Source organism: Sciurus vulgaris, assembly GCF_902686455.1.
Source record: "Sciurus vulgaris genome assembly, chromosome: 11".
In the NCBI taxonomy this organism is placed as follows: Eukaryota; Metazoa; Chordata; class Mammalia; order Rodentia; family Sciuridae; genus Sciurus; species Sciurus vulgaris.
Window position 1 is genome coordinate 85,254,957 of NC_136472.1, and position 20,944 is coordinate 85,275,900.

General features: G+C 35.5%; 1 protein-coding gene and 1 long non-coding RNA gene across 4 annotated transcripts in view; one reads left to right on the plus strand and one right to left on the minus strand.

The window, feature by feature from the left end:
• The window catches only part of CTSC (cathepsin C), a 33,487-nt gene extending 12,568 nt beyond the window's left edge, over positions 1–20,919 (minus strand). Inside the window, exons 1-4 of one of the 3 annotated variants that reach the window (XM_079105615.1) lie at positions 20,649–20,919; positions 18,985–19,130; positions 14,407–14,491; positions 10,139–12,835 (exon numbers count right to left, since the gene is read on the minus strand). In XM_079105615.1, the coding sequence (XP_078961741.1) occupies positions 12,825–12,835; positions 14,407–14,491; positions 18,985–19,130; positions 20,649–20,820 (414 nt within the window). In that variant the 5' untranslated portion in view covers positions 20,821–20,919 and the 3' untranslated portion in view covers positions 10,139–12,824. Of the gene's footprint in view, positions 1–3,400; positions 3,562–10,138; positions 12,836–14,240; positions 14,492–18,984; positions 19,131–20,648 lie in introns of those variants that run through there. The other 2 variants (XM_079105613.1, XM_079105614.1) reach the window with 2 other exon arrangements.
• LOC306640917 lies at positions 3,568–9,698 on the plus strand. Its single transcript, XR_013757962.1, has 2 exons — positions 3,568–9,078; positions 9,117–9,698. It is a non-coding gene; the product is annotated as an uncharacterized lncRNA (long non-coding RNA).
• Positions 20,920–20,944: the final 25 nt, after the last annotated feature.

A 20,944-nucleotide genomic window follows, 5' to 3' on the forward strand; every position in this document is an offset into this window, starting at 1 on the left:
GTAGCTTAAAATTAGCTAAAATGTATGTATAGTAATATTCAATTACACACTTTTATACTCATGATAGATTGCAAACAACCTAAGTGAATGTTCTAAAATAAGGAAATAACTACTTTATTTACTATATGGTTTATTCAGTAAAAATGCTTAGAAGATTATTTAGTGATATGAATAGAGTTTATATTATATTGATTTTAAAAAGATAATCAGTTTATATAGAATTAATTTTATAAATCTATAGTACATTTATATTACATATATAATTTTGAATGCTAACTGTTTATCTCTGAGAGGTGGCATGAGAGTCTTACCTTTCCCTCATTCTCTACAGTTTCTATAACTTTATAACCTTTATAATAAAAAAAGAGGAAGATAGTAGAAACTCTATGCACTATCAATACAGTATGCATATATTATAACTACACAATTCAAAAGAATTCTGTATGGGTGTTTTATATCCTTGTTTTTTAAAATATGGTTCTTGAATCAATATCAGCAGTTATACCTGGGAGTTTTTAAGAAAAGCAGACTCTATTCAACCCAGGTCACCTAAATCAGAATCATCACTGAACAAGCTCCCCAGGTGTTTCACAACAGCATTAAAATTTGAGAAGCACTGGTTTACCTTATGACAAATGCTTGGATGAGATGTAAAAAATTATAACATATAAAGAGCATGTTCATAAAGCATAAAAAGAGTGGTGATTACTTGTTTAATCCAAACATTCATCAAACCTATGTGCCAGGACCTAGGGATTATAGAACTCACCATTATCATCCCTATTTAAAAACATTCTGTGGTTTAAGTGTGACTATCCAAGACTTCCATGAACACTCAATTATGCAAAGCAAGGTATACCTAAACTGAGTAACATTTTAGCATACTGGAAGTTTTCCATCTTTTTTAATTCATGTTTGTAGGGAAAGTATTTTCATCTCATCAAGAAAATGAAGAGCACGGCAAATAATAAGAAAAATGTGTGACTACATTGATGTTTTAAAATTTTTATCTAAGTTATTTTCCACTTGTTGCAATATGTGAAATTAGAGGGGTATCTTTATAAAGAGATTATAAAACTGCTTGTGTCACATTTTGGAAAACTAACACAAAAACAAAATCAAGTTACAATTGTTTAAGGACAAGAGTCAATTTTAAATTGTGAAACACATACATAAATATTTGCATACTTTTCATTTTATATGAAATTCTAGAAAATGCAAAACAAATTTATAGAAAGCAGATTGATGGTTACCTTGGAAGAGGCAGGAAAAAGATTTCTAAACATTTGGGGAAGGTGATAAACAATGTTCAGTATTTTGATTTTATAATTATTTTCCAAGTGTATAAAAAGGTCAAAACTTATAATTTATACACTTTAAATACATGCAGTTTGTTGTATATCAATTACAACTTAGTAAAGGTATTTTTAAAAAAGAGACATTTTAAACTATTGAACCACTTTGGAAATAGAGAATCCAAGCATATAACCACATTATTTTAAGATATTTAAAATTCTATAAATTTCATGAACTGGTAAAAGAAATACTTTAGTCTAATTTTTGTTATATCTAAATCTTTATTGTCCATAGACTACATCTATTATATACTACCCATAGTGTCTACAACATATTTTAAATTTGGTGTGGAGAGGTTTTTTCCCCTTTGCAAATAAAATATTTTTGAAATATTTTCCATTGAGAAGTCACTTTTCACTGACAATCAGTATCCGAGAAGCACAGTCAGCCCTATATCCCTTGCTAAATCAACATCTAGTAAAACCTCTTCTGCCGATATGCAAATTACAGTAATGACAAGATACCATCAGAGGTTCTAAGCATTATTATTTTTGATGTTTAAGATCTAAGGATATTAAAAATAATGTATCTTACTATATGCAAACAGATCATTAAAAGCTGAAAGAGACCTAGAAGATAATTTAGTCCCAAATGCTCATTTCATGGGTGAGGCAATATAGGTTCTGCTTAGAAGCTTCACTAAATGAAATAATGTTTGAAATATCTAATAACATACAACTGTACACAGTAGATCACTGATGGTAGAGCAAAAAGTGGATAGCTTAGTAGGAAATGTGCTTTTAAAGGATCAAGTAAACAAAACTATTTTAAAAAAATATCAACTCTCCAGGCACAATGGCACATGCCTGTAATCTCAGTGGCTTGGGAGGCTGAGGCAGGATGGCAAGTTCAAAGACAGCCTCAGCAACTTAGCCAGACTCTGTCTCAAAATTAAAAACGAACAAACAAACAAACAAAAAATCTCAATAGGTTTACATTTTGGTCACAATTTCAGAAATGAGCAATTTACCCAATTTTTCATTTTTAGAAATAAGTGAAGTATCCAATTTACTCATCTTCCTTTACCCCTCTGCTGTGATGGTGGGTTGTCAGTGTTATCTGGCTCTGAATGAGTTGTTCATTACACTTTTAGTGATTTCCTAACTCAATGAAACAGAAAAGGTAATAACATTTGTTGATATTCCACTTTTAAAACAAATGAAGTCTGAAATTTCCTGTGTGATCATGGACACTTGCAGTAGATTTAATATAGGAAATACCTTAGCTGCATGTTACAGAGTGAATTTTGTCCCTTCAAAATCTGTACGTTGAAATCTAACCTCCAGTATCTCAGTTTGTGGCTATTTGAAAACAGGGCCTTTAGTTAGGATAAAATGGGGTCATTATGATGGACCCTACTCCAGTAGAACGTGTCCTTGAATGAAGAGTTTAGGATAAATTCAAGGAGGACCAGGTGAGGACACAGGGAGGGGTCAGTCATCAGGAAGACATGGAACGAGGTCTCTGAAAAAAATCAAATCTGCAACACCTTGACCTTTAGCTTCAAACCTTCAAAACTATTAGAAAAGAACTTTCTCTTAATTTATGCTCTCCAATCTGTGGTACTTCATTATACAAGCTTCAGCAAACTAATCCACTCGTAAGTACCAAGGACTCTGACTTCAGTTACTGTCTTATCTAAACTTTGTTCAGCTTGTATCATCTACACTTGTTGCAACACAAACATGTGTCCATGCTTATGAACATGCTATCCCATGGCAACCAATGAAATGGTCTTCATTTGCTAGTAATCTGCATTTCTCTAGTCCTTTACATGAACTTTTAGAAAGTTACTATTGGTCTGTTACTTTTGGGACTTTTTAAAAAAATTTTTCTTCTGTCAATTATACTAGTAAACATATTTTTAAAGTTTTATGAGACATGCCTTATTTCTAAGCCAAATGTGCTCTATATAACCAAAATAAAAGTTTCTAAGAATGAATATACACAAATATACCATGAACAAAATTAAACATATCACACATTTTACATAAAATTAAATATGTTTAAAAGTGAAACACAAATTTCATTTGTAGCAACTCACTTTTCCTGGGGACTTTCAAGGGGTGCTGAGTTCACATTCACAGAAGCACTTCCCACCTTCTTTCCAATGAAACAAGCCCAGTTCCGGCCCAGCACATCATGAACCCACCCGGGCATCGTCTCATGGCAGTAACTGATTGCTCTGCTGCCCTTGGTTTCATACTGTAGTTAAATAAGGGAAAGGCCAAATGAAATCTGTTCAAAGCTCAAGTCGATTCCCCTAGCTCTCAGTCACATTTGAGATGCCTCCACATTTCCCTTGCCAACTAAAACAACTTCACCCTGAGGTTACATTCTAAGAATTACTTTAGAAAACAAATAGAAAATTTGCATGTGTAGTAATGTTGACCACCAAACAAAATGCATGTAACAAAATACTTCTAGAAATGAAAGGCAGGGAGAGAAGCAGTTTTAGAGTATCTGCCATATTCAAAACATTTTTACACAAGTTACTTTTTTAATCCTTGGAATAGGCCTATGAGGAAGTAAACAACACCCAGTTTGTAAACAACATCAGCTTTATTAAGGACAGAGTGGCTGTTCAGTTGGCTAAAAGAGAGTAACTCCAACCTAAGGCAATGGTCTGACTCTTCATTTCCACTCAAAAAAGACACTCATAGGATAACTGTAAGAACAAATGAAAGGGTGGGGCTGTAGCTCAGTGGTACAGCAGAGTGTTCTAGCATGTACGAAGACTTGAGTGTGAATCTAGCACTGCAAAAAACAAAACAAATGACAAAAATTTTCTATAAAACTATGAGGATATGTTGATTATCAAACAGCTTGGTTTAGGGTAACATGATTATTAACTATTCTCCCTACTTTATCTCACCAATAAGACCCTTTGTCATATTTCCTAGTGTTAACACTGATAAATAACTATACAGTGATAGATTCAGGATTTGAACCCAGATGTTTGGCCCTGGAGTCTCATTACCTTCCTGTAATAACATCTCCCTATTGGGAAGTAGCAAATAATCTGGGATGAGAGCAGAGCATATGGAAGGCATGGAGGAAAAATGTCACATCATATTTCTACAAAGAGCAACTGGGACATAAGCAATTTCGGCTCTGGCTTAATTTACTGGAACTATTTGTTGAACTTTGGGCAAGACTTAACTAGGCCTAGTTCTCTCATCTGTACAACAAGGAAAGTAGAAAAAAATACTCTCAAAGGCTAAATACGGTGATTCCATGATCAAGGTCAGGTTTATAAACATTTTCGAGAAAGGCCAGACAGCATTAAATACTTCAGGCTCTGTAGAGTGTCATACCTATACAACCCTACCATTATAGCACGACAGCAAAGACTAAACATAAAAAAAAACTCGCACAGATTCTATAGAGTCAGTTATGTTTCAATAAAACATTTATTTACAAAAATAGATGGTAGGTTGGTAGGCTGTAGTTTGTGGACTACTGATGTAATCTAATGGAGGCTACTTTACCTGTTTGCAGAGGTTGGCAAACTTCTTAGTTTAAGGGTAAAAAGTATACATATTTCAGGCTTGCAGACTAAAGCACTAGGCCACAACAGAAAAGGTACATAGGGAATAAGTACATGAGTGAACAAGTGAGGCCAAGTGCTAATAACATTTTTTACTGTAACAGGTCTATGGATTGCCTTCCTCTGGTTTAAAGGAATGTAGGCAACAGTGAGCTGCAGTTTGCAGTAGCCACACATTACTCGCTGGGATGGTGGGTTAGGAGTATTAAATGTATTTTTACTATGACTAGTTTCAGCTTACATATTTATCAGGATGTTACTCAAGTGGAGGAACATCCATATTGAACCTAGGGCCTCAAACATGCTAGGCAACTACTCTAACACTGAACCATACCCCACAGTCCTAAACTATTTCTGTAGCTCAAAAATAATCTAATATTGTCAGGTTTATGCAATGCAGCCTTTGCTCTCTAGGGTTTGATGGTGTATTTCTCTTTAGCACTGATTCCTGATCATATTCTTGTCTCTTCTACTGGATGCTGGAAATACAGGCAAGGCAAGGCAAGGCCACTGCTCTCTCTCACCTCTGTTCTTTGAGAAAGTAATCTGACAATGTTTAAAGAATTCTTGAGATTTTCCTCCTCCCTTTCTTTCTCTCACACACACATACAATACTATACACAGGAAGATACTCAGGGCAGTACAACAGAAATGTTAAAAACAGAAACAAGACTTTAAAAAGTCATGAAAAAAGTATTTGAAAATATAAAATTAGTATGCCATATCATCTCAAAGGAATATTACATATCATTTTACATAATTCATGAGTGCTTTAAGAAAGAAGTGAACAAACAGGCTGGAGAGAGCTGCCCATTGCTGTATACTAGAAAAGCAACATGCTCATATATTGCCTATGACTGCTTTTGGGTTATGATGACAGAAACATCATTCTTTATATTTATGCAGATTACTCATAAATCTTATCATTGTATAGATTACTCAGAAATCCTAGAGGCCCAAGAGAACATACAAATAATATGCTCTCAGGAGAAAAAATGAGACCTATAAAAGGTGGTTACACTAGAATTTATAACCAAAGATTACTCCACCCAGACATTACTCCCAGTACCATGCTTTACTTCTTTGTGCACTTGTGTCTTCTCACAAAAAGCTAAATTATTTTAATTACTAAAGACACTGAGGGGAGAAACCCAGGAACTATGCAGCAAAAACTTAAACCCCAAGGGTACTTCTGCCTATATTCTTTGAGGCTCACAGTAATCTCTTAGGATAATTAGGCATTATTCCTTTAATGAAGAAAAGGTGGTCATGCAAAGTTATAAAATGAAAAGATTCAAATATAGTTTCCCAGGTCATGAAGGTCATTGCTTGATTCATTATATCCTGTTCTAAAAAAAGTTTTAGAAAGATTAAATGACGCCAATCAGGTTCAAATGTTTGCCTAATGCCCTGTAAAGTCTGCCTGAACTTTTGAGCAGCCCAGGCTTGGATCACCTCCATAGAATCTAGCTCTGCCACTTACAGAGCAAGTGATTCTGAACAAGAGACTTGTCCTGTGTGAACTTTCAGTTTCCTCATCTATAAAATTAGGGCTGATAATAATAGACTCCATCTCATAGGTGGTATTTTTAACTCATTTAATTTTCACAACATCCTATGAGGGTGTACTTTCCACATAGAAATAGGTACAGTGAGAACAGGATTTTTCATTTATTCAATACCTAGCAAACTGTCTGGAACTTTGAAGAAATTAATTATTGAATGAGTGAATAAGCAGAGTAAGAGAAGAGAAAGAACAAATGCCCTTCCCATTTCAACACTAACACAAGAAACTGAAAGCAGATAAGAAGTTATAATTAAGATAAGTGTTCTGATGCCAACATATCATAGAGACCCAAATTATAACTCATAGCTGACTTCAAAACTGCCAGTTTTCCTCTCCTGACCTGTTCCAAAATTTCCCTTTGAGCTTCCTAATTGCACATCTTTATATCTGTGGTTTTACTCAAAATTAATAAAACCAGGCAAATAATTCTTAATCTAGACACATGCCTTATTTATAAGGAGTATTCCTTTAAAATGCTAGAACTTTGTTTTTGTTGTTATAACTGAAATCCTATAATTGTACCAAAAATGTTATCCATGAGTATGTCACTTCTGCCACATTAAATTGATGGAATTATTTTACCTTTTAAATTTTAATTTTATATTATTTTATAGTTTTCAGAATCTGAAGTAATTTGGTTGTTTTAAAATTGACACTACCCTATAAAAGGCAGGACAGGGTTGCAGTAACAGGCCGTGACAGGCCTGTGCAAGGCAATACAACTTACTACAAGAGACATTTTCCAGTTCAGAAGCCAAGTACTCAATACTTGAACTTGAGGGACTATTCATTGTACCTGTAACTTCCTTCATCTCAGTGTTTTCAAGGTGCCTGCCATTTTCCTTCTACTGTGAAATCTGATGTGGTTTTTAACATTATCATGAATTTATAAGTTGAAGTTTTGGTCACACTATCCAGCTGTAAATGTAGCCAATTTTTTTCTTCCAAAGAGTTTTCATTTATGTAAACATTAGTCTTCAAAGAATACTTTGGACAGATGAGGCAATTCAAGTTTCCATTCATTTATGCCAATTTCTACTACAACAAATAGATAATTTCCTAAAATGCGATGAAACTCCAAACCCTAGCACTTAAGATTAGAAAACAACTATGATTCAGTAACTATTCATTTGCTTCTTCAAAATTACCAGTAAGTTGTCAAGTTGTCAAACATTCTTGAAATCCCATTTCATAACTTTCTTGATAATTTTTATGAACTATCTAATTAGACCTTTGTGGTATTGGGGGACACACACCCACCCACACACCCCCCCCACACACAAATACAACTTATTTATTCTGAATCTCTTACTCCACTGTTTTTGACACTCAGGAGGGTAAAAATCAAATTACTTAAACCTCATTCCATCGTTTTCCTGATGAAAGTGATACTTAGCAAATATTCAAACATTTGCTTTATAAAACACACTTGCTAGGAGACAGGGGCAATTTAGTGAAAACAGACTTTGCCCTTTAAATTCTAGTTGTGTCACTTATTTACATATCCTTGAATAAGCAACTAGTCAGCCTCGATTTCTTCATTTGAAATGGGGATGATAACAGCGACTGATACTACTTCACTGGATTGCTATGAAGGATAAAGATATTAAAATTTGAAGGGTTTAAAAAGTTATAGAACACAAACAAGTAACAATATAAACACTACCATCTATTGCTATGTGGGGTACAAAGCTATTTAAGACTTCATCCATGCAGTCAAATAATTTCTATGCACTCAAATATCCCCAACTGTCAACAAGCTGAGCTGTAGACAGTGGGTCCTATCCTATCAGGCAGGGGTTTCCAAAATGAGGTGAAAAGATGGCCACTGGAACACTGGAAAAAAGTCTGACAATTTTTATTTATATTATTGATATAAAGTTGAGTAACAACTTCCACTATTATATTATATGCAAATCAAGGTTGATGTTCACACTCAGTTCTACTATCCAAGGTTCACTTTCAGTATTATGTATTGTGCTAGTTAAGTATATGGCATATTCTCTTTTGTTCCTGCTTTAACTGACATAAACATCTTATCTGATTTCATAAAGCTAACCTTCACAAAATGAACAAGTAGCTTAAAATGTATTTGCAAAGAAACCAGGATCTGAAAATCCTAATTGATGTAAACATAAAATGGCAAAGTATACACTCTCCCTAATTATGTGTTCTGTTAGTCATGATCTCCTAAATTCTTCTAAAGCTATGACACTGTCATATTTTTTAAAAGGTGGTATCAAAACCTACTAAATGGAGTTTGCCTTAAGTTCCAGCTACCCAGGAGGCTGAGGTAGCAGGATGCTTTGAGGCTGTTTGAGGCCAGACTGGGCAAAATGAGCGAGACCCTGTCTCAAATATACTACAATTGTTTACACTATTGGTGGGAATGTAAAATGACATTATTTTGGGAACTCACTTGGAGTGATTTAATAAGGTTTAAAGATTAAAAAAAAAAAAAAACTACTAAAATCCCTTATTTAAAAGATTTTAAAACACATTAGAAAATTGTGTCCAAGCATTGAAAATTCAATCATGGAAACTACTTATTGGAAATAGATTCTAACATTGATTTGGAAATTAAAATCACGATGAAGCATATTTTGTGTTGCTTTCAAATGATATCATGATGAAATTTTTTAGTAGGATAATTTTGTGACATTAATAAAATATTTAATACTAACCATTAAATAGTTAATAGTTCCTGTGTTTTATTTAAAAAATATTGGTATTTCATGCGTGCAATTTTTAAATATGTCTATACATACTATGGAACTCATAAAAGTTTGGATTATTATGATTTACTACTTCAAAAAAGAACACCGTGAATGAAGTACTATGATTTAATGAACAGATATGGACATACTAAATCTGAGTAATATTGGAAAACAAAGAATGTCTACTCAATCTTTTGCCCTTCATTTACTGCAGATATCTACCTAAGTACAAATTAACCAAACCCACAGGCTACCAGGTCTTTAGCACAAGCAAAAGCTGCTAGACAGCAACAAGGAAAAAAGCAAACTTTATCAAGTTGGTTTTTTGCCAAATTCCTCCCAAGAGTACCATCTTTTCTCAGAAAGAAGCCAACTTCCCTATGTCAGTTCCAAGAATTAGTTCTAGTTTTCTGCCTACTTAACAGGAGTGAACCATTTATTTAAAAAGCTGAATTTTAATGAATTGCAAAACTGCCAGGCAATTGTTACAGTAGCTGCAACCAAATAATATTCAGCATTTACAAAAAAAAAAAAAAAAAAAAAAAAAATTGGTGGTTGGATTTATACGTGAGAATGAAGGATCTTAAGTTTGATTATTCCTAGTGCCAAAGATGCTCCATTTTAAATAAAAATATGTATTTCAGAATCAGTTAAGAAAACAGTCACTTACTACTCAGCAAAGTAGCCAAAATCCCTGGGCTCATTCCTCATTTACTTGCTCACAATGTCCTAACTGTGAGGTTGGAAGAAATCTTGAGTTCATCTAATCTATTTATTAGCTCTTGCTCCTCACTATAGTTAACAGAGGAGGGGATAACCTGTAGCCTTCCAGGCTAATTCAAGTCATTTCTATTTTTTTTTGTTTTTTTGTGTACCAGGGATTGAATTCAGGGGCACTCAACCACTGAGCCCCAGCCCCAGCCCGCTTTTGTATTTTATTTAGAGACAGGGTCCTCGCAGAGTTGCTTAGGGCCTTGATCAGTTGCTGAGGCTGTCTTTAAACTGGTGATCCTCCTGTCTCAGCCTTCAGAGTCACTGGTATTACAGGTTCTGGATCAAATAGTCATTTTTATAGGCTTTAGGGTACCACTACAGTCATAAAACTAACTTTCTCTTGACAAATGAATTTTCGCTAGTTCTGAAAGTTAGAACTTTACTGTTTTTTAACTTAGAGATGTACAGTGCCCTCTAAAGCCTCAGGAAGATTAAAGCATAAATAAACAGAATAAAATTTAAAAGTCTAACCTCTTTTCCACTAAGTCATTCAACAAATACGTCCTGAGAGTCCACGTGAGTCTCTAATGACACAAAGGTTACAAAACTTTCAGAAACATCAATAAAGACAACACCAGGATGTATTATTCAATTTTTTTCTTTTACAAAAAATTTATTGAAGGCCTATTATTTTCATATTATTTTCACATATTGCACTATACATGGAGAATAAAATGGTTATTAATACAGACTTTAAAAGACCAGAAGTCAAAGCAGGCGATTATGACCAAGAAAGCTAAGCATTATTACATGGCAACATATATCTACAATTTTGTGGTCACTAATTCTTCTCTTCCACAATCTTCCATTTATATGCCAGGTTACTCAGAGAAATAAACAGAAACCTTTAGTAATTTTTAAAAACTTCACATTGAATACCTTCTAATATATATGTTACTTTGACAGTATTTATATCAATTTGAAAATATACAACTCTTAGATCTCTAGAGGTAGTCAACTTGATAATACTTTTTGGAACAGAGAACTAAAAAAGCTAACTATAGCACCATTCCCGAATGTGTTCTAGGTTACAAGAGAATTGGCTCTTTGTAAGCTGGTATTACTTGTAAAAAGTCTGCAAAAAGAAAAGGGAAGTGTGGTTTATTTCCAAGAATCTATAAAGTTCTATGTGCAGTAGGTGCTGGAAATATTGAAGGATAAATAAAGATTTTCAGCCCAGAAGTTGATGAAGACATGCTATCAAAATATTCTGCTATAATACATTTGAAATGAGAAATATCTACAAAGTATAAATGGGACCAAGGTAATAGAGTTTCTCTCATTAATGGAGAGAGCTGGGGAGGTGGCATCAAGGTCCTGAGGGATAAAGAATTGATCAGGTCCAAAGACAGGATAGAAAAGAGTATCTGATAGAAACAGCTGGCTATACTGTTATAGCAGCTGTTCCTCTCAAACAGTATAAAATTGTCATTACTGAAAAACTACTATCTAAAGAGATTTTTATCTATCCAAAGCTAGATGTAGGGAAAAAAAGTCCTTCTAAACACTATGGATTAGGTGTAGCCCCACATTTTAGGTAGATCAAATTGGCTCTAAACCAAGTGAGAAGGAAATAAGTATACTGTTTAGCAGGAAAGAGCTAAAAGTTAAAAATCAGTAGGAACAATAGTGTAATTAATAAGTCTATTTGGCAAGGGATTTTATATGTATTTAATTTGAAGTTTAAAAGCTCCCTTTTCAGGAGGCTACAAAAGAAAAATAAGGTTAAGTTTTTGTCCCTAAGTCTATCTTGGGCAAGAAAGCAAGCAGTTCATGGGAAGGAATCCTTAACTTCAAAGGCAATTGCTCTTAATACTTCAACAAAAGCCAATGAGGTTATTCTACTCCATTTAAGTAACATTCATGATGTTTACATGCTGGAATCCACCAGAAAATCTACCCAAATGTGACTCTGAGTATTATTTTCTCTTTTGTGAAATGGCTTTTCTATTACTTTTTAATCCTAGGGATGTCCTTAGGCTTGAAAGTCTAACTCTAGCATTTTACAGTTAGAAGCTGTGTGAGCCTAAGTACAATATGACTACTTTTCCCTATCTGTAAAACAAAATTAGTAGCATATATAGGTTTTTTTAAGTTATTAGCACAAAGCTGGCATCTAAACAAAAAAAAAAGGATGGGGTGGGGTGGTGAGCATGGAGAGAAAAAAAGAGGCTATTAACGAAACACATCATCTTGGTTCTGGCCAGAGGTACTGCAGGTCTATCTATATACAGGACACTCTCCAGTAGCCTGGCTTGCATGAGACAATCTCTTTGTCTCCTCCTTTAAACATGTCCTCCAAAGGACCATCTTCCCTTCGATAACTATTATCTGTGCATCTTAAGAGATCCTTAAAACTTATTTTCTCCCTACAATAGGTTCTGGGTTCCTCAGGTTAATTAGAGAAAGAGAAGGCACTCAGTAGAGGTAACTGAACTGAGAATGAAACAAACACAAAATTAAATTCTGACCAGTTGGAAAAAATCATTTCAGTAGAAGAGTATTCAAACAGAAAAAAAAAAATAGCATGTACCATATTGTTTTATTAAAAAGCTGAACGATGAAGCCACCTGAGACTTCCACCTCTTCCAGATCTTTATTTTCCTGTGCAGTTTCTGGCTGTTCACATTCCATTATGATGATTACTGCTTTCCCAGGAAATGTTCAGGAGGGCAGCTGCCTTGGAGGTAGGTCACCAGGACTCCTCTGCATTTTACATGCAATAAAGACTCCAGAAGGGGCTGTAGCTGCCACAGGCCTCTGCTAGCTGCTAGAGGTAGGTCCACTGCTGCATGCTGCTCTGCCTCTTAGACCAAGTCTGTTCTTGGCTGCGGTTTTAAAAGAGCCCCACAACAGTGCTCTATTTAATAACTATAAAACAATAAAAACTAGGGTTACAAGCCAACAAGGATCACACTGTCTCTTAATAATAACTATATTAATTTCTGATAAGTTAAATAAAACAGTACTAATAAGAGATCCTGGTTATTTTTTTAAATGCTCTTTAAGATATTTAAAGCTGCCATTCTCAAGCTCAGGCTTAAGCAACATCTATTACACATGCAGCCAACATGCTTACGAAGCATATGTATCTGAAAGTAACTGCCACTTCAAAACCTATATAATTTTGAAGTTAAAAAACAGGTTGAATTCTGTAACTTACATATAGGACATGTATCTCTTGACAAATTCTAAATGTAGGATTAGTGCTACTTAGATCCAGATGTCTAGGTCCTAGGATCTTTATCCCATATTCAGAACAAAATGTGAGGATCCATCTTTTCTACTGGCAGATGTGTCTCCCTAACTAAGAAGAAAAGTGAAGAGGTTTAAGACATAATTTTATAAACTATGTTCTGAGAGGACCTTGTGTTTTTTGCAGGGGTAGACCAGTAAACCTATTTTGGGAAAGTTTCCCACTGAATCTTCCTCCTCAACTATCACTTAGAAATACATTAAAAATTCTGAGAAGTTCTGAAATAAAGAAAAGTAACACATTTTATACTTAATTATCAGAAAAAAAAAATAACAACTTATTAGTTTCAGCTCTCTGCTCACTTTGATCTGTCATTAGCTGCTGTCTGAAACAAGTCTAAAACCTAACAAGATGAAATGACATAACTGACAAGCAATCCCTACCTAGTAGATGTGTGGGCCACCACTGTCCCATTATAAAGTGAAAACACTGATACGGGCTGAGGCTATGAAGCTTTCAATACTTGTCCCCAGTTCCCTTTTTTCTACCTCCCTTAAGAGCCAAGAAAAAGGGGAAAGAATATTACTTTAAACAGAAGAAAGGGTAAGTCCCTATCAACTTTAACCATCAATCAAATTCCAATAAAAATTTTAGACATAAATTTATGGCACTAGCATGGGCAGTGATTTAAATCTCTACTCTGCATATGGGAAGAGAATTGAAAGAGTGAAAAAGTTCTTCCTCTCCTCCTTTTCCTAGTCAATATTGTTAAGTTCTTAGTAGAAACAACTTTTAAAAGATGAGTGATATTTCACAGGAATGTCAATTTCTCTGAGTCACCTTGTACACTGACATGGCCTCACTTGGTTCTCCCTTGAGGGAGTCTTTCAAGAAAAGAATAAGCACCTAAAGCAGCACTTAGCTACTTTAAAAATGTGAATTAAACTTTAGCCAACCTTCTTTTCACAGGATCTTTATTTTCTGAATTCCTATCTACTTAGGTTACAAGTATCATTCTTGGAATTTGATGTGTGCAAACAGAACACATGAGAATGAAAAAATAACATGTAACACAGTGCAGGCAAGTTTGAATTAGCAGATAAGCAGGCTCAAGCAAGAAATTCATAAGAAAACCATAATCTCTCCAGTCTGATTCTCTCTGATGAATAGACATTGATTTGCATAAGCCACCAGGGAAGAGGGGAAGCTGGCTTTTAATAATGAAAAATATTTCAGTGGAGCTCACCCAGTTTGTTCCTCAGATGTGGCAAATCATATATCCCCACCGTTCCCAGATGCATGAACAACTGACTGAAAAAATCAGTGACATCCTACAAAGAGTTTACAGTCATGTTTAAATTAAACCATCATCAAGAAAGGTAACATATTTAGGCATGCATTAAGTACTGCATTTCTGATACTTTCCCTCAACTGAAACATTCTTTAAGGTAAACCCAGATTGTTAAAAAAAAATTAAAATAAAATCCTGAGCTTGATACACTGAATCTATAGTTTTAAAAGTACACCTACCTCAAAAATAGCTCTTCTAAGACCACTGTATCTTAAACGTGAACCCACTGGAAAATGATTCACAATTCCCCAATCCTTTATTGTGGAAACATGATTGACAATTCTGTTTGTTAAGACAAGTTTGAAATTTTACAAGTCTCTAGCTTACAAAGTGGGCAGTTAAATCTTCTGATAAAAGTCTCTCAACATTCTTGTTTTGAAAGCAACCTGCTCTGGAAACAACTATGGTAATGTTTTTTGTTTTTGTTTTAGTTTATGATTCTACTTAGATTGGAAGGTCCCCAACAAAAGCTCAATTAGAAATCAGTAAAATTAGTTTGACTATCACCAAATAAAAATTTTCGTCATTATGAGCCTCATTTCCCCTTTATGAATTTTCTTCAAACTTTGAGTAGCTTAATCTTCAAAATAAAATCTGAGTTCCTTCTCTACAGCTCTGTTTTCCAGTTTATTTTACTGCTTCAGAGAAAATGAAATGAGAAATAGTAAAAGGTTAGAAAACCTATTCAACTTGAGGGCATTCTTTGATGCTCAGTAGTTTTACATGACTTTCTTCCTCTGGCAATTCAGTAGAGTTTGGATGCTACACAGAGCAACTTTATACACGCTGGCCAAAAAAAAAAAATACAAAGTACATAAAAGCTTAAAACAAAGAAAAAAAAGTCATTTATCCACCTGTCACATAAAGTCAGGCAGAATTATGCATTTTTATATTCTGCTTGGTTTTGTTGCATTACAGTTTTACATTGGGAGGTTAGCTATATTTAATATGCGGATATTTTAAATAGGAGAAAATTTGCCAGAGAACAACAAAATAAAAACAAATGGTTAATGCTATTAAAATATGATAGTCTTAAACACTGACCTGCAGACAGTATTGTCATCTGTTTGTGCAAGCAGTGTTTTAAAAGAATGCCTCTAAAAATTTTCCATTTTGTCACAGAACTAATTAATACCTATTGTTTTACATAGGTTATTTAAATGCTTAGGAAAATTCCTAGATGAACCCTAAATTCACCGGTTTGTAACCTCCATAAAGTGTTCAGATAATGGAATGCCTGGAAATAAAAAGATCATTTAAAATATATACCTAGTACTTCTTGCCCAACTCGAACTGTGCAAAAATGTTCAATGTCAAGATTTATTTCCTCCTAAGTTTCTATCTAGCTTGAAGTCATGTTCAGAGAAAAGATAGATCATCCCAACTCCATCAAATTTTCAAGCAGTTAAAACCAAGTAAAAAAGATTGAGGAATCTAATACCATGAAAAATGCTCATCTTTCAGATGAGACTTGAATAAAGAAAATTGAATGAAGCAAGTTCCTAGAAATGAGGGTTGCATCTAACCACTTCCATGCTGGAATGCAGAGAATGGGGAGGACTGTGTGTTTGCTGCTGTATTTCAGGATACCTAAGGAAGCAGATTATGCAGCAGGAGCCTAACAGAATGCTGGGCACGAGTCACCTACTCCACAAACTGCCAGGAATGACACTTAGAAGCAGTGGGAGGAAAGCACATCTAAAGAAGGCAAAGGGAGGCACGTGATACGGTCTGATATGAGCAGAGAGATCTGAAAATCCACTTGATTTGCAGAATAATGTATAGAGTAACACAGCAGGTGTACCTGGTAAAAATTTGTCAGATATCTATAATGTCTTGGGTTGAGTAGATGTTGTAGGTTATTTAAGACATTTAAAATTGAATAGCAAATGTAATTTAACTTTTGATGATTCCTCATTAAAAAAATTAATTTTAGCTGGTAGTACAGCTCAGTGGTAGTATATTTGCCTGGCATGCACACAGCCCTGGGTTCAAGCCCTAGTATCACAAAAAATAAATTAATTTTAAAAAATATTTTCTAAGTCTGTAGGAAAGATTCAATTTACTTATTAAATGGGCTTATTTTTCTTGAGTTACACATCCCTCCCACTCTTGTTTGCCAGCTCACTGTAGGAAATACCCTGAGGCTTGATAAAGTCCAGAGAGCTTTATGTTAACAAATATCACCAAAAGTGCTTGATTTTTCTATTATCTCAAATAACTTGCTCCTGTAATTTCTTAACTGCTTACTATCACTCTTGCAGTTGTATTTACTAAAATAACATGGTGTTCTATTACTTTGAAAAAATCTATTTACCTGGAACTACTTATGGTAAGATACATTTTAAAAACAAGTATCTTACGTAGAGTCTACTCTGTTAATTGAAATTATGATTGTTGTCACAAGGCCTAACAACTGACCAGTCAGAATGGCTGATTTTTTTCTGTTGGAAAAGAAATCATAGCCCTGATAATGATTCTGTCAAATGGGCACTTTAAAATGTATACGGAAAAATCAGCTGCGTAGGAGTTCCCTTCCTGATGTCACTCCTAAGGAGAGAAGAGGCATTTGTTCAACACCATCCTAAAGCATTCCTTCAGGCAAGGAAGGTGTCACTGTACCTGTCTCATCATGGGCTAATTATCTGCATATACATTGATTCTTTCTCACTTACAGTTGAGAATACTTTAACGGTATTTAGCTTTAAAAATTGGTTCTCTTTTGATCTAATGAGGCTCTGGCAAAATACATCTGCTTACACTGATTCACAAAGTTCTTCAATTCCTCATTCAGTCATCAAGTAGTCTCTCTGTCCTGATGAAAAAATATTAGGGGAAACTGCCCTTATCTATTTCTGATTATGTTTGTGGTAATTAAATGGTGATTTTGGTAATTAAATTTCCCCACCAGCTTTTCCAGTTCTTCAGTACTAAAGGATCAGAAGTTTTCTAAGCCAAATGGGTAAACTGTTTACTCATCTATACCCTACTCCTCACTTCACACTGAATAATTTATTCGACATTATTTTTGAATTGGGTCCCACTTTATTTTTTTATTTATGTATTTATTTTTATGCACCAGTTCTGTAGGGAACTTGATCTGAAGGCAAAGAAACTTTGAAGGAATGTGACAGAATAAGAGATCCGCAAAGTCCTAGACTCAATATTCAGACCAAGAATAAAATTCAGATTTTATCCACCATAAAATGGCATCATTTTAAAAATTCACATAGTTATGGGTTTTTTTAAATAAAAAATACATAGTACCTGGGGGTGATATTAAAAACAGCAACTGGTCAAGCATGGGCTTCAATTAATCAAGCAGACCACTGGCCAACAACAGCTGATAGGCACAGCCCAATTTTGACAGCCAAGTATCAAACCAGTCAATCCAGTTGGGAAGAAACAACTTTTTCTTCTCTATCTCTTTTTCATTGTATTTTCATACCAAAGAGGGATCCTTATTTCACAATTTTTGGAAGTTATTATTCCAAGAAGTATGGTTTAGATAGAACACTATAGTCTGGTAATAAATCACAACTCACATGAGAAATCACAATTTTAGAGGTTAGGCCTCTGCTACTGTTTCAACTTTTGTCATTTGTAACAAACTCATTCCCCACTTTCCCACAGGTTCCTATAAATGGCCAACTTTTGCCAAATGCTCCAAAGGCTGTATAATTATCCCAAGAAAAATCTGTAGTTATACTCCATGTATAATGAGAAACAGCTAGTTTCCAGAAACAGCTAGTTTCAGCTAGATTCGATTTACTTGAACCATTTAATAGCTTACAGGAAAAGTTCCAACTTTTTCAAAACAACATATGGATGGGATGGATCACAAATCTGTACTAAACTATTTTAACCCAGAGTGTGCCTGCAACTGGAAACTGTGTTTGAATGGACAACTCTGGTTCTCCCCCAGTGAGAGAAGAAAAAAACAAGCTGGACTGGCTGGTCTACCTTTTACTTTCATCAACCTAGTGAGTAGAGTAATTCCTACACTGTCTCTTTGTCTCAGTTTAAAAAAAAAAAAAAATTCATATTAGCACATATATTACATTACATTAATTTAATGTGTCATTTAGGTCAATTTCTCAGAGTCAATGAGCAATGTTAAGAAGACAGCCTAACCCCCAAGAAGATGAAATTTATAATATCCTTATGTTTCCCACCAATTCAGTACAAAGCCAAGTGACTAAGGCAACAATTACAAATAAAGGTTTAGCAATAAAGAAAGTAATTTGAGAATCATGTCATACTGACCCAAATGCAAATGTAAATACATTACACATATTCAATATAGATCAAGTATTGTTTAAATCTACTGAAGTCAAAATTTTAAAGGGGTAAAATAATGCTAACTTCTCTTGGAAAATGTGTTATCAATTGTTTATCCTGTTAATCTAAAACTAAAATTCCAGGTTCTCCTATTCAGAAGAGGTTTCAGATCTCAAAGCAATAGAAACTAACCTTAAAGAAGGCAAACCACTTGTAGTCATTCAGCACAATCTCAAAGCCTTGGTTGTAAATGATGGTGAAATGTCCAGAATTGCCAAAGTCATCATATGCTGTATCCAACTTCTTAAGGTGCACCACTACTTTTTTTTCTGGTGTTTCTAGAGAAAAGAAAATGTACAAAAAAGGAAAATCATTTGAGCTTCAGGGGCGGGGGGGCATCTCTACTATTTAATTAAGCTGCTTTCCTTTTATGACAAAGCATTCCTAAATCCAATTCCCAGTTCCCCCCAACAAAAAAAAAGCAAAGAAAAATAAAAATATAATAAGAAATAAAAGGTATGAGGAAATAAAAATACCAACTATCCAGTCATGAAAAGGACAATGTATTAAGCTCAGGAAAAGACAGGAAATGATCTATTCAGAGAAGAAACAGGATATCTTTCTTCTCAATGGTTCTAGAAATGAGAACCTCAGTACCTGAATCCCTCTAGAGTAGGAGTGTCTTCAATTAGTGGAGTAAGATCAAAGGCAGGTCTACTGGCTGAGGCTGCCTGAGAAGAGTTCAGTTATGTTTATCTGCACATCCCCATACTTCAGGGAGTCTTTCCTTCAGAATAATACTCTGAGTGGGAGACTGCATGTGACAGGACAGTGTAAATCCTAATCTCTCTTCTGCTATGACCTCCATGCTTAATTTACAAAAGAAACAATGGTACAGTGTCTGAAATTAGGAAAAGCCATACAGTCATTTGGAGTTAAATATTTCTTTTTAAAAAACAGATTATTTGACAGCCTTCCTCCTGCTGATGGGAAATTACAGCTGAGAGCTTCACTCACTCAGCAAGTCACAGGCAGCAGGACTTTGAGCAGACTAGCAGTGTAGCTCTTTTGTCCTGGGGTTTTGTTTTGATCCCCCCTTTTCTACTAGATCCCTTTTTAGGGTTAGCCAATAACTGATAGCATATGTCTGGTGCACACACCAGACATTTATTGTGAGTGTTCCATGTGCCAGGCACTGTACTTGGCTCAGAGCATTTCCAAATGTAATTACCAGGGGAAGCATTAAAGAAACCAGCTTTTCTGTACCTCCTTGCAGTACATGAAAAAAGAAGAGTGGTACTAGAACTGTTCTAGGATAAGTAGCATCAACACATGCCAAATCGAAATCACTGGGCATAAGGGTCCTTTCCCATAACCTCACAGAAGAAAAATTTTTTCATATCCTCAAGAGTCCAGGCCTCTTTTTTTTTTTTTTTTCACCAATAGGATTTTGAAAAACCTGGCAGATTAAATCGGGGAAATCAAAAGAGTGCAGTTCTTAACTCCATTTTCAACCATAGTCTCTCTCTCTCTCTCACACACACACACACACACAAAATATAGATATAGGCAAATATATATATGGCGGAAGAAAAAGAAGTTCTTGGGGAGGAAAAAAAGTTGAGGACCCGAGATTATCGAGTGAGCAGTTAGTTCTCAGAAGTTCTCAGCAGCTCAAATTTAACTTCGTGGCGGTGGCCAAGAGAGCTACCCTAAAGGACCCGGAGTCCTCCGGGGACGTTCCAGTCGCTGGAGAGCGCCAGCCGCCCTGGGGCATTCGGGTGCAGAAAGTGGCAACCGCGAGGAGTCCCGGGCCGGTGCGGGAAAGCGAGCGTCTGAGGGCGCCGGCGGCTTACCCATGACCGAGCAGTTGATGTCCCGATGGGAACCGACTGGGCCCACCTGGAAGACCCAGGTGCCCAGCAGGTCAGGGTAGGTGCAGTTGGCAGGTGTGTCGCAGCGCACCGTGCAGACTCCGCAGAGGAGCAGCAGGAGGCCAGCGAGCAACGAGTGGGACCAGGGACCCATGCTGGAGGCGCCTGGGCGGGAGACGGAAGAGCGAAATGAGCCGGAGCGTGGCGGACTTGGAGTGCAGCGACCCGGGTGGCTCGCGCCTTGAAATAGCCAAGAGCCCGGAAACGCGGGCCGGCGG